The following is an 11,066-nucleotide window of genomic DNA, read 5'->3' as shown; positions in this document are numbered from 1 at the left end:
TGAATTTTGTTATGGTTTGTCAAGATCGAGGGTTGGGGTGGACAGGCTGCCCAGGGGGATTGTGGCTGCAGGATTCCCAGGTAAGGTTGTGTGGCTATGGGCTGGTGGCCTCAATTTACTATGTGGCATTTCCTTGATCTCATTGAGTTTTCTTACAATCTGGTTTTGGGCAAGGAGGAAGCCGTCTAAAACATCCACCACTGTGCTTGTCGCAGACTCCTTGTGGGGCTGGAGAGGTAGCTCAGTAGTTAAGGGTGCTGGCTGCTCTTACAGAGGTCCCCGTTTCTCTCCCCACATTGGATGGCTTATGCAGAAGGCAATTGAACTCTCCTTTTACATCTCACATAGCTTAAGCTACATGTAACTATGGCTGACAAACTTCTAATCCCCCTGCTTCTACTTCCCAAGTGCCAGGATTATGGACGTGTAGCACCCCACCTGGTTAGATTCCACTTTTAAAGAATACGTGACTCCTGTAACACTTTGCAGGTAGATCATGAAGAGCAGGTGTTGAGGGCTGGGTAGCAGTCGTTACAGAGGCAAGGGTCCCCTCCACAACCACACAACTCAGGAGCCTAAAAGCTGGAAGCATATCAGACAGCCTCACTGTAGCCTAGGGTTGGTGTGTAGTGCTCAGTTCGCTGACATTCACAGTCCTTGGACAGGTCGTGGATATTGATGGGCAGGAAGGACTCCACACTGCTCTGTGAGCTGCCTCAGTGGCCTGCATCCCTCCCAAGAGGAGCAGCGCTAAACAGGCAACTTGACAGAATGCCAGGTTGCTGTTCTAGATTTGATTTGCCAGGGGCGGGGCCAGGCAAGGCCACAAAGAGGCTGCTGGGAACTGGAGGCTGGGTCTGCAGGGAATGTGGGAGATGTTCAAAGCCAGTGTTTGATGCTGCGTCAGGTGGAAGCCTGTGTTCTGCACAGGGGATAGACAGGCCTGTACCATAATGGGTGTTAAGTACTATGTTACTGAGTCATTTGCTGCTCAGAGTGTCCCTGCAGCCCTCCCAAGAGTTTGTAGGAATTTTGTCTCGGGTCTGTTAAATCAAAACCAAGTAATCCCAGGAGGAGTTACCATGGAAACTTAAAGCTATCCTGAAAAGGGATGGGATCAGGTCTTGCTGGTTGAGCTACTGTCTAGAATTCCCCGGTGAGGGGCTGGGGTGTGGTTCAGTGATAGAAACCAGATGTGTAAGAAGAGCCTGAATCCCCAGCCCTCCCCAAGGTGGATGGGGACACTAAAACTGGAATGTTAGCAATGGGGTTAGCCTCTAGTGAGGGCTGTAAGCGGCTATGACCTGCAAGCCAAAATATGTGGTGGCTTGATCTAAACTGTGGACCAGCCCTGCAAATGCAGGCTGGGGATCCCGGGATCAGAGTTGACTGTCCCAGGTGGGAGCTCTAGAGCAGAACTTTAACCTGCAAAGACAACAACCCTGGCAGAGTGGAAGGGCAGTATTGACCTGGAGAAAATCCAACTTCCTCAGCTTCTTGTAGTTGAAGCACGCCGTCTACGTACTCACATCAAAACTGGGGAACACGCCTGTGGAACCGGAACAGAGAAGAGTCGGGACAACATCGGCTTCAGAGAGAGACCTTTTCTCAAAAAACCCAAAACAAAACCACTGCCAAAGCCTGGAAGAGGGCGGAAACCCTACCACAGGCACAGACACGTGCCTAGGGAGATGCCGGCCTTTGACTCTTGTCTTAGAAACTTGGGAATGGTAGTGGCCCGGAGGCTTCCAAAAGTGGCTTGCCAGTTGTCGTGTGTATTCTTGTGCTTTCTTCTCAGGGCAAGCAGTAACTTGTCCTGCGCTCAGTGTGCATCTTGGCCTTACAAGAACCAGGATGTCCAGGCCAAAAACTACACCCTACCCTACCATACGGTGGGAAATACTCACCTCTGTTCTGGGGAATGTCTGCTAGGACACAGGATCCTTTGCTGGCAAGAGCAGTGTCCCCCCTGCTGGGACTCCTGAGACTTGGAAACCTTGACTGGGAAAGGATGGGGAGGCTGCAGCCAGCTACAGGTTCTGCCTCTTGAAAGGGGCGATCCCTTCTTGGCCTAAAGGGAGAGCATGCTGCTGCCTGTTCTTAGCCTTGCTCAGTCCTGGGGCAGAACATAGGCCAAAGGCTCTGGCTGTGTTAACAGAGAGGGATACCACTGATTAGCGGTCCAATATGAAATTCACAGTCATTGGACAGGGGAGAAAGGGTCATAGATGTTGATACCAAATCCAGTAGGGACTAGACTCGGCTCTGTGAGGGGCATTGATAGCTTTCATCTCCCCAAGGGAAGCAGCACAAAGACAAATGGACATAAATGCCAAATTGCTGTTCTAGATTTGATATGGGACCAGGCAAGGGAACAGGAGGCCAAACCTGCAGTGGGTGTGAAGGATGTTCAGTTCATTTTGTTTTAAGACTTTTTTTTTTGGTTCTTTTTATCAGAGCTGGGGACCGAACCCAGGGCCTTGCGCTTCCTAGGCAAGCGCTCTACCACTGAGCTAAATCCCCAACCCCAAGACTTATTTTTTTATACATATGAGCACACAGTCACTGTCTTCAGACACACCAGAGGAGGGCATCAGATCCTATTACAGATGGTTGTGAGCCACCATGTGGTTGCTGGGAATTGAACTCAGGACCTCTGGAAGAGCAGTCAGTGCTCTTAACCACTGAGCCATCTCTCCAGCCCCCCAAGGGCCAACTTCTGCTGAAAAGCCCGTGTTCTGCACAGGGAGACACACAACTCAGATGAAGTTCCACCCTGGGGTACTGGGTAAGGGTTGGAGTTCAAAGATCAAGCCAGGATGCTGGCTGCCTTAGGGTTTTCAATGCTCCGAGAAGCCATGAGCAAGGCAACTCATAAAAGATTACATTGAATTGGGGCTGGCTTACAGGTTCTGAGGTTCAATCCATTATCATGGTAGGAAGCATGGTGCTGGCCATTCAGGCATAGCGCTGGAGGAGCTGAGAGTTCTACATCTTACTCTGAAGGCAAACAGAAAACTGACCTCAAGCAACTAGCATGAGGGTCTTAGAGTCAACCCTCACGGTGACACACTTCCTCTAACATGGCCACATCGCCCATCAGTGCCATTCCCTATGGGCCAAACATAGTCAAACTACCACACTGGCTCACCCACCCCTGTAATTCCAGCATTTGGGGAGTGGAAGTAAGAGGACCAAGAGTTCAAGGCTAGCCTGGGCTATGTGAGACCTATCAGTGAAGCTCAAAATAGTTGGATCAGATGGGTTTGGCGGTTTGTGCCTGGTGTCCCTATGGTCACCAAGTTGGACTCCAGTCTTCCGTGATGTCACACAGTATGGCAGGCTCTGTGGGTCCTGGCTTGAGTGTAAGTATACAGAGAAGATATTTCTCAGACCCAGAAGGCATCTTGCTCATCTGTCCCTCTCCTTGTGTAGAGCGGGGGCTGTGCCTGATGGATAAGATAGATTTGTAGTAGTCTATGTCTCTTAAGTCCCTGGAAGTTTCTAGAATAGCACTTGCAGTAGATCCCTCTGCAGATGTAGGGGTCTTGTACATTTACTTTGCCTGTTAGGGTCCCTGGTAGTTGTGAGTGACTACTGGGATCTTGAACTTGAGGAAGTGGATTTTTATATTTTCATTTATCTAGGTTTTCGAAACATGGTTTCTTTGAGTAGCTCTGGCTATCCTGGAGTTCACTCTGTAGACCAGGCTGGCCTTGAACTCCAGGATCTGCCTGTCTCTGCCTTCCTAGTGCTCAGACTAAAGGGGTACATCACCAGCAGCCAGCCAGAAACCATTTATTAAATTAGGACAGATAACATGAAGAGTAGACATGTGGGTGCATGTGCCAAAAACTGGTCCATGTGCCAAAGGGATGGCTTAACAGTTAAGAGCATTTGCTGTCCGGACAGAAGCCTCGGGTTCTTTTCTCAGCCCCAGTATAACTCCAGTTCTACAGGGTCTGATGGCCTTATTGACGTTGCAGGGACTGCGTGCACGTGGTACACAGACAATGCAGGCAAAACATCCTTACACATTTTTTTATTTTTTTTCCAGACGTGTCCCTCTGTGTAGCCCTAGCTATCCTGGATCTCACTCTGTAGGCCAGGCTAGTCCCAAACTCAGAAATATTCCCCCTGCCTCTGAACCCTTAGCACTGGCATTAAAAGGTGTGCACCACCAGAGTCTGACTGAGGAAATTAATTGTAATATTTTTTCCAAGACATGGTTTCTCTGTGTAGCCCTGGCTTGCCTGGAACTCACTCTGAAGACAGGCCTGGCCTCAAACCCAGAGATTCACCTACCTCTGCCTTCGGGGTGCTGGGAATAAAGGCGCGCTCCACCACCACCACCACCCAGCAAAGAAATTAGTTTTAATTTTAATAGCTATATTTAGGTTCTTGCCACCATATTTAATAGTGTAGTTCTAGAACCTTCTAAGCACCCCCACCCACAAGGTCTTGTCATATAAGTGAAACTGGGTTTGAACTTGTGATCTAGTTCTTCCGTACCTCCGAAATTTCCTACAGCCTCTGCAACGCTGGAGTCACACGCATGCGCCACCATAACGGATGTTAGTTTAGGATCACTATTGCTTGATAAAACACAATAACCAGATGCAAATTTAGGAGGAAAGGTTTGGGAGAAAAAAAAACAAACAAACCGCACTTCCACATGACTGTTCATCTTCGGATGAAATCAGGAGAGGAAGTCAAGCAGGGCAGGAACCTGAAGGCAGGAGCTGACGCAGAGGCCATGGAGGAGTGCTGCTTATTGGTTTGCTCAGCCAGCTTGCTTGTAAAACGGTGGCTTACCATCCCAGCGTGGCAAAAGCCACAATGGACAGGGCTCTCCCCATCAATTACTGATTAAGAAAATGAGTTATGTGGCTGGAGCCTGGCTCAGTGGTTAAGAGCTCTGGCCGGTCTTCTGAAGACCTCAGTTCAGTCCCCAGCACCTCCGAGACAGTTTGTAACTGCCACTCCTGTTCCAGGCGACCTAACACTTCACATAGACATACATGTAGCCTAAACAGCAATGCACATAAAATACATCTACATTAAGAAAGCAAATCGCTCCATGCTTTCTTTCCTACAGACCTATCTTACGGATGCTGTTTCTCGGCTGGGGCTCCCGTCTCTCAAATGAGCCTTAGCTTGTGTCCAGTTGACATGAAAAGTATCCAGCACATGTGCAGGTCCCACAGCATTCATGTAGATACCAGAAGAAATTGCAGAAGTTGATTACCCCCACCCCCAAACCCTATGAGCTTTGGGATTTGAACTGAGAAAGTTATGCTTGGCAGCAAACACCTTTACCTGACTGGTCATCCAGCCAGATTACCACTCCCGTTTAGAAAAATAAATACAGACTGTGTGGTGGTGGCACACATCTTTAACCCCAGTACTTGTGAGGCAGAGACAGGTGAATCTTTGAGTTGGAGGCCAGCCTGGTCTACAGAGTGAGGTCCAGGACAGCCAGGGCTACACGGAGGACCCCCATCTTGAAAAATCAAAAGCAAACCAAAGCAAAGCAAAAACCAAACAAACCAACAAACAGAAAATCTGGGCTGTGGACGCAGAGTTTGGGCCCTTGCCTAGCAGCCATGAGACTGTAGGTCCATCTCTAGCAACTCACCCAATAGAAGGTGTCTTCAGTTGTTGGCAGTGATATTTATTATACTGACAGATGGGAGTTATATACAGCAGTGACAAGATGCCCCTCACCCTACCAGGGTCTTGTGGGGGAAAGGAGGAGGTATTGACAGAAGGCACATGGTGGTAGCCCCAGGAGGCCAGAAGTAAAGGTAAGAGGGTGTAGTGTGTCCTGGGGAACCCAGAGGTTGAAACAGAGGCTCAGTCAGAGAGAGCCTTGGGCCACACAGCAAGTGTGAGGCAGCTGGTCCCGAGAGCTTGTGCTGGTCACTTGAGGCTACAGCAGGACACAGGGGCACCTCCCATCCTTCTTCCTAGGGGCACTGGGTGGGCTAGGAGGGAGTTCTTGCTCCTGGTATTTCCTGTGGGAAGCAGTCTGTGAGTATGAGATGTCGGGCTGAGGACCGGGAGGTCAGGAAAGGGTAGTGTGCTTACCGGACAGTCCGCACCAGCTGCTCAAATGCCTCATCGACATTTAGACGCAGTTTGGCTGAGGCCTCAAAGTAAGTCATATGGTGGGAAGCACTAAAGGAGGAGGCCTCTGATCGAAGGACCTGGAAGAAGACAGAGGGAGGGGTCAGAGGGAGGGGTCAGAGAGAGGAGATGCCAAAAGCCGTAAGGTGTGCTCCAGTGTATAAGCTCATCAGCCTCAAGATAGAAAGTTCTAGAAGGACCCAAGAGGAGGATCCTGGAGGATACACGCGAGATGTCGGGACGATTATGAAGATGTTTTAGGTAACTAGAAGGCAGGCGGGCAAGAAGTAAGGGTGTCCTTGTTCAGGAGAGGGGAACATATACTACAAGTAGGGACCAGTATCCAAGGATTACTAGAAGGGCTGGGACTGGCTTAGTGCTGGGGTCCTGCCTAGAATCCCTCAGTGATGGATGGGGGTGTGGCTCAGCAATGGGTGATCTACTTGGGGGGTCATATCTAAGTCAAAGTTGTGACAGTAGAGAGACCAGTGATCCAGAGTAGGAGACAGTCCCTGAGAGAGCTTCCTGGGTCCTAATGGGGTGATCAGGGGAGGGGGCATCCCAAACCTGGCGCTGTGTCTCCAGATCTGCCTTGTTCCCAACCAGCACAATGGGGAAGTCATCGCGGTCCTTGACCCTGAGGATCTGAGTGAAGAGCTTGCTTACTTCAATGAAACTGCAAGAGAAGTCAATAGCATGAGGTGCCATCTTGGCAGGAACCTGTCCTGTGCTTACCCAGGTCTACCAGCACGCGTCCCTCACCTCTGCCTGTCGTTAATGGCAAACACCAGCAAGAAGCCATTGCCAGCACGCATGTACTGCTCCCGCATGGCGCCGAATTCCTCTTGCCCCGCAGTGTCCAGGACTGTGGGGACGGAGAGAAACGTGTGGGTCCCACATTAGCCAGGGCGTGCTCACAAGTCCCCACCAGCCTTGCCACCTGCCTCCCTTCTAAGCCCAGCCATCCTCACTGTCCAGCCGTGCAGGGATGCCGTCCACCGTGCAGATCTTTGTGTAGGAATCCTCAATGGTGGGGTCATAGTCAGACACAAAGTAGGACTGGGGGATAGAGAAGGTCTCTGTCACCGAAGCATTCAGTGTGTGAGTGTGTGTGTGTGTGTGTGTGTGTGTGTGTGTGTGTGTGTGTGTGAGAGAGAGAGAGAGAGAGAGAGAGACCTGTCCCTATACTTTCTTCAAGTCTCTGTCCCAGCTCTCTTTCTCTGTGTCTCAAAATCTTTCTCTCCCTGCCTTCTCCTGAGTCTCTGTCTATCTGTCTCTGTCTTTTTCTCTTGGTCTCACTCCCTCTTGCTGTGTCTCAATGTCCCACTCCCACCCCATCTCTGGTCTTTGTGTTTGACTGTCCTGTGTCTTTCCCTCTCCCCGCCTCTGGGTTTCTGTCCATCTCCTTTCTCTCTGGATCTCTAACCTGCTTCTAGCTGTTCTGTTCCACCTTTCCAGCTGTCAGGTTGAGGGTCCCTGTCACCAATGCCCCCATCTCCTCTCTTAGCCCCTCTGTTTTCAGTATAAAGCATCCTCCTTGGTCACCATCACTCCAGCTGCGTCTTCACTTTGAACAAATCACTTTCTGTCTCTGAATCCATTTCCTCACTTGGAGAATTGAGGACGAAAACAGTACCCCATGTAACAAGGGTTTGTTTTTTTTTTTTTTTTCCCTTCTGGAGGGAATTCTCTGTTTAACACTTAACACTTGACCTGGTAGTGGTGTTAGTGATCAGCTTCTGAGAATTCTTGTTGACCAAAGTAGCTGCCTATCCCTCTCCCCTACCCCTACTCGCCCCCTCTCTCTTCCCTTCTCCCTCCATCCCCCCACCCCCCCCATTTCTTCCCTCCTCTTGCTCCCTCCTCCACAAGCAGCCTCCAATGTCTCCTCCCCTGGGAAGGTCTAAGTTCCAATCCTGCTTCTGAGAGACAGCCCCACCCTCATCCCCCGCCTCTCCCTTCCTGAACGGGTGCTGCTACCTCCAACCAGGCCTCTGGCCATCTTCAGGTTTGGCCCTGCGTGCCAGGGGCTCAAATTTGGGCTTTCTTCCCACTGCAGGCTTCTGAACTGCACTGCTGGAGGCTCCTTGTCTGTGAATGTGTATCACCCAGGAAACTCTACAACAGCAAGTGGGCTCTTGCTTTCCTAGTGTTGCCCTGCTGTGGGGAGGCTCCCCGTGGGAACTGGGTGGAGGTTTCCGGGGCTGGGCTGGATTTTCTGAACTTGGCTCTTGAGGCTGAAGGTGGCTTCCTCTCTAGAGTGCTTGCTGAGGGCTGGGGCAGGGAAGGGTGCAAGGCGTAGAGAGGATGAGGTTTGGGGTGTGTGTGAGACGATTTGAACCCCAAAGTATATTAGGAGATGCTCAAGGGTTAGAATAGTTTGGAGCATTCTGGAGGGTTGGGTTCCTGCTGTAGTAGAGGTCCATTTATGGGTTCTAAAACCTTCCAAGTCTCTGGAGGCTGTGAAAAACCTGAGTTCTATACTTTTCTTTTTTAACCTGAAGGTGACTTGAGAGCTACTTAGGGTTTTCAGGGATGAGGGCAAGAAGTTTGAGTGGGGAACTTAGGATGGAGAAATGGTTGGTTTTCCTTGGGGATGCAATGGGGGTCTGCATTCAGCAGAATGGGGTACTGCCTGATACTGGTGTTTTCCTAGAATGGTCATGTAGCAGGAGCTTTCTGAAATCTCAGGTCTGAAGGGAAATCCTCTTCAAGCAGGGGTTACAGGGTGCTTGTTTTAGGACAGGCTGGTCCAAGCAGAGTCCTAGAATCAAAGTCTGGACAAAGATCAGGGGGAGGTTGGAGCCTCAGGGAGTGCTTAGGGTCTGAATGGAGCACCTATTTGGAATTTAGGGTGCTCCCAGTTGGTGAGCAGGGCCAGATACACTAGGATGAGGGCTCTCTGGTACCTCTGGGAGGGTGATCTGACTAGGACATATTAGGAGAAAACTTCCCCTCATGAAGGGGGTGGAGGCCCTGGGCACTTGGAAGTCGCAATCAGAGGGGATCTTTTAGGGTTAGAGATTCTCTTAGAAGGGTCTTAATGATGGTTCTAGGAGAAGTGAAAAGTTTCAGGGAATCCCCAAAGGGCTCAAAGTCTCGATCTTGGGGACACCCTCCCCGGTGAGGGCCCACTACCTGGATGAACTGGATGGTCAGCGCGCTCTTGCCCACGCCGCCGCCGCCTACGACCACCAGCTTGTGAGTCTCGCCGGGCGGGGGGTCCCTGGGTCCCGGCCCCCCGCCCCGGGGCCGCCCCCGCCCAGTCCCGGACGCCGCCCCGCTGCTCATGTCGCCACCGCTGCTGCTGCCGCCGCTACCGCCTAGGGGGAGTCAGGAGAGACCAAGGGGTGGGTTATGCTAATGAGTACTGCATAAACATGAGCCTGTAGGACACGAGTCTCCGGAAGCTTCAGGAGGAGGCGAGACCAGGAAAAGGGAGGAGCTATACTAATAAGGGTAGGGGAAACAAGTTTGCAAAAACGGGGAATTCCAAGAAGGGTGGGAATATGCTAATGAACTGTGCCAGGTCCGACACCCAGCCACGAGCTCTCTTTAGGCAGTCCGCCTTTGGGAGGAGCTATGCTAATAAAGACCATCTTTGGGCGAAAAAGTTTTCTTCGGGGCGGGCATATGCAAATTAATGCTTGTAATTGTTATCTAAGGACCACTGTTTCTGGTAGGTGGGGCTTGCCCGCTCCTTCTCAGGGCCGTATATAGGGCGATCTTAGGATGGACAGCAAAGGTCTCAAAAACGAATCTCCGCCTCCCTCCTGGGATCGTCGCCAAGCTGTCTGCCCGGACTTCGGCCTAGAGGCTGGCGTCTCGGCTTGCCTAGGGACTTAGGCTTCCGGTTCCCGCTGTCCCAGCCAAACGGAAGATAGGCTGGGAGGGGAGCTGGGGCCCTGGAAGGGGACAGCAGGGTAACTGGGCAGGGACGGGCTGTGAGATCACCACATTCCTAATCCATGAGCCAGGATTTCTGGGCTTTGGAAGGATGCGGTTCATGGCTCAGACACCTGGTTCCTACGAGAGCACCGAGTTAGAGACTTGGATTCCCGGATTCTAGGGAGAACCGGCCGTCGGGAGGGGCTCCTTACTACTTACTAGATTAGGTACTGGGAAAGCTGGGAGTCTGGACTTTGAGGCCAAAGGATGGAGAGTCTGGAGACGCAGAATTCTGAGTTCGAGGGCATGAGTGCTCAGGGAGAGTTGTGGAGGAATTTAGCGCTTACGTTTGTGTAAGGTATGGTATTAACGGCTTGAAAGGGAAGAGAATCGAAATTCCTGAGTCCCAAGGAAGAGGGAAATGAGTCGTCACTCTTCTGCTCTGAATCAGAGGACTCAGATTTTGAACTTTACTGTCCTGAGTAAGGATGACTCCTGGGTTCTAAGTTTATTAAGTGATTTTTTTTTTTAGAGATTTATTTATTTTGTGTATATGAGTAGCTGTCTTCAGACACACCAGAAGAGGGCATCAGATCCCTTTACAGATGGTTGTGAGCCACCATGTGGTTGCTGGAAATTGAACTCAGGACCTTTAGAAGAGTACCCAGTGCTCTGAACCACTGAGCAATTTCTCCAGCTCTGGGTTCCAAGTTTAATGGAGTTTAAAGGCTATCTTGGACATCTTAGAATGAACCTATCTCAAAATAAAAAACGAAAAGAGGGCTATGGATACAGTTCAGTGATATATAGAACGTTTGTCTACCATGTATGAGCATCTAAATTCAATTTCTAGTACCCCCAAAACAAATAATTTAATAAGCTGGGCATGATGACTGATAAGTCCCAGCACTGTGGAAACAGAGGCAGAATGACAGCAACAAGCCCCAGGCCCATCTGAGACACATAAGACACCTCAAAAAGTTTCCTTAGGATTTATAGGGGAGGAAATCAGAAGGGTCTCATTCAGAAAGGAAGACTATAGGCGGGGA

At 50.5% G+C, this 11,066-nt stretch overlaps 1 protein-coding gene across 2 annotated transcripts; it reads right to left on the bottom strand.

Moving 5' to 3' along the window:
* Window positions 1-5,650: 5,650 nt before the first annotated feature.
* Rras (RAS related) lies at window positions 5,651-9,431 on the bottom strand. 2 transcript variants are annotated; one of them, NM_001108481.1, is made up of 6 exons: window positions 9,268-9,431; window positions 7,101-7,188; window positions 6,892-6,994; window positions 6,697-6,805; window positions 6,091-6,209; window positions 5,651-6,017 (listed from the first exon to the last, which is right to left on the bottom strand). In NM_001108481.1, exons 1-6 carry the CDS (start codon window positions 9,418-9,420, stop codon window positions 5,933-5,935), a joined length of 657 nt encoding a protein of 218 aa, NP_001101951.1. In that variant the 5' UTR covers window positions 9,421-9,431; the 3' UTR covers window positions 5,651-5,932. The 2 variants fall into 2 exon arrangements, with proteins under 2 accessions (NP_001101951.1, XP_038938093.1); XM_039082165.2 differs by lacking the exon at window positions 9,268-9,431 and adding an exon at window positions 8,110-9,179 and having other exon boundaries at window positions 5,654-6,017.
* Between the last annotated feature and the right edge of the window lie 1,635 nt (window positions 9,432-11,066).

Source organism: Rattus norvegicus, chromosome 1, assembly GCF_036323735.1.
Source record: "Rattus norvegicus strain BN/NHsdMcwi chromosome 1, GRCr8, whole genome shotgun sequence".
Taxonomy (NCBI): Eukaryota; Metazoa; Chordata; class Mammalia; order Rodentia; family Muridae; genus Rattus; species Rattus norvegicus.
This window is presented reverse-complemented; position numbering and strand designations above follow the sequence as displayed.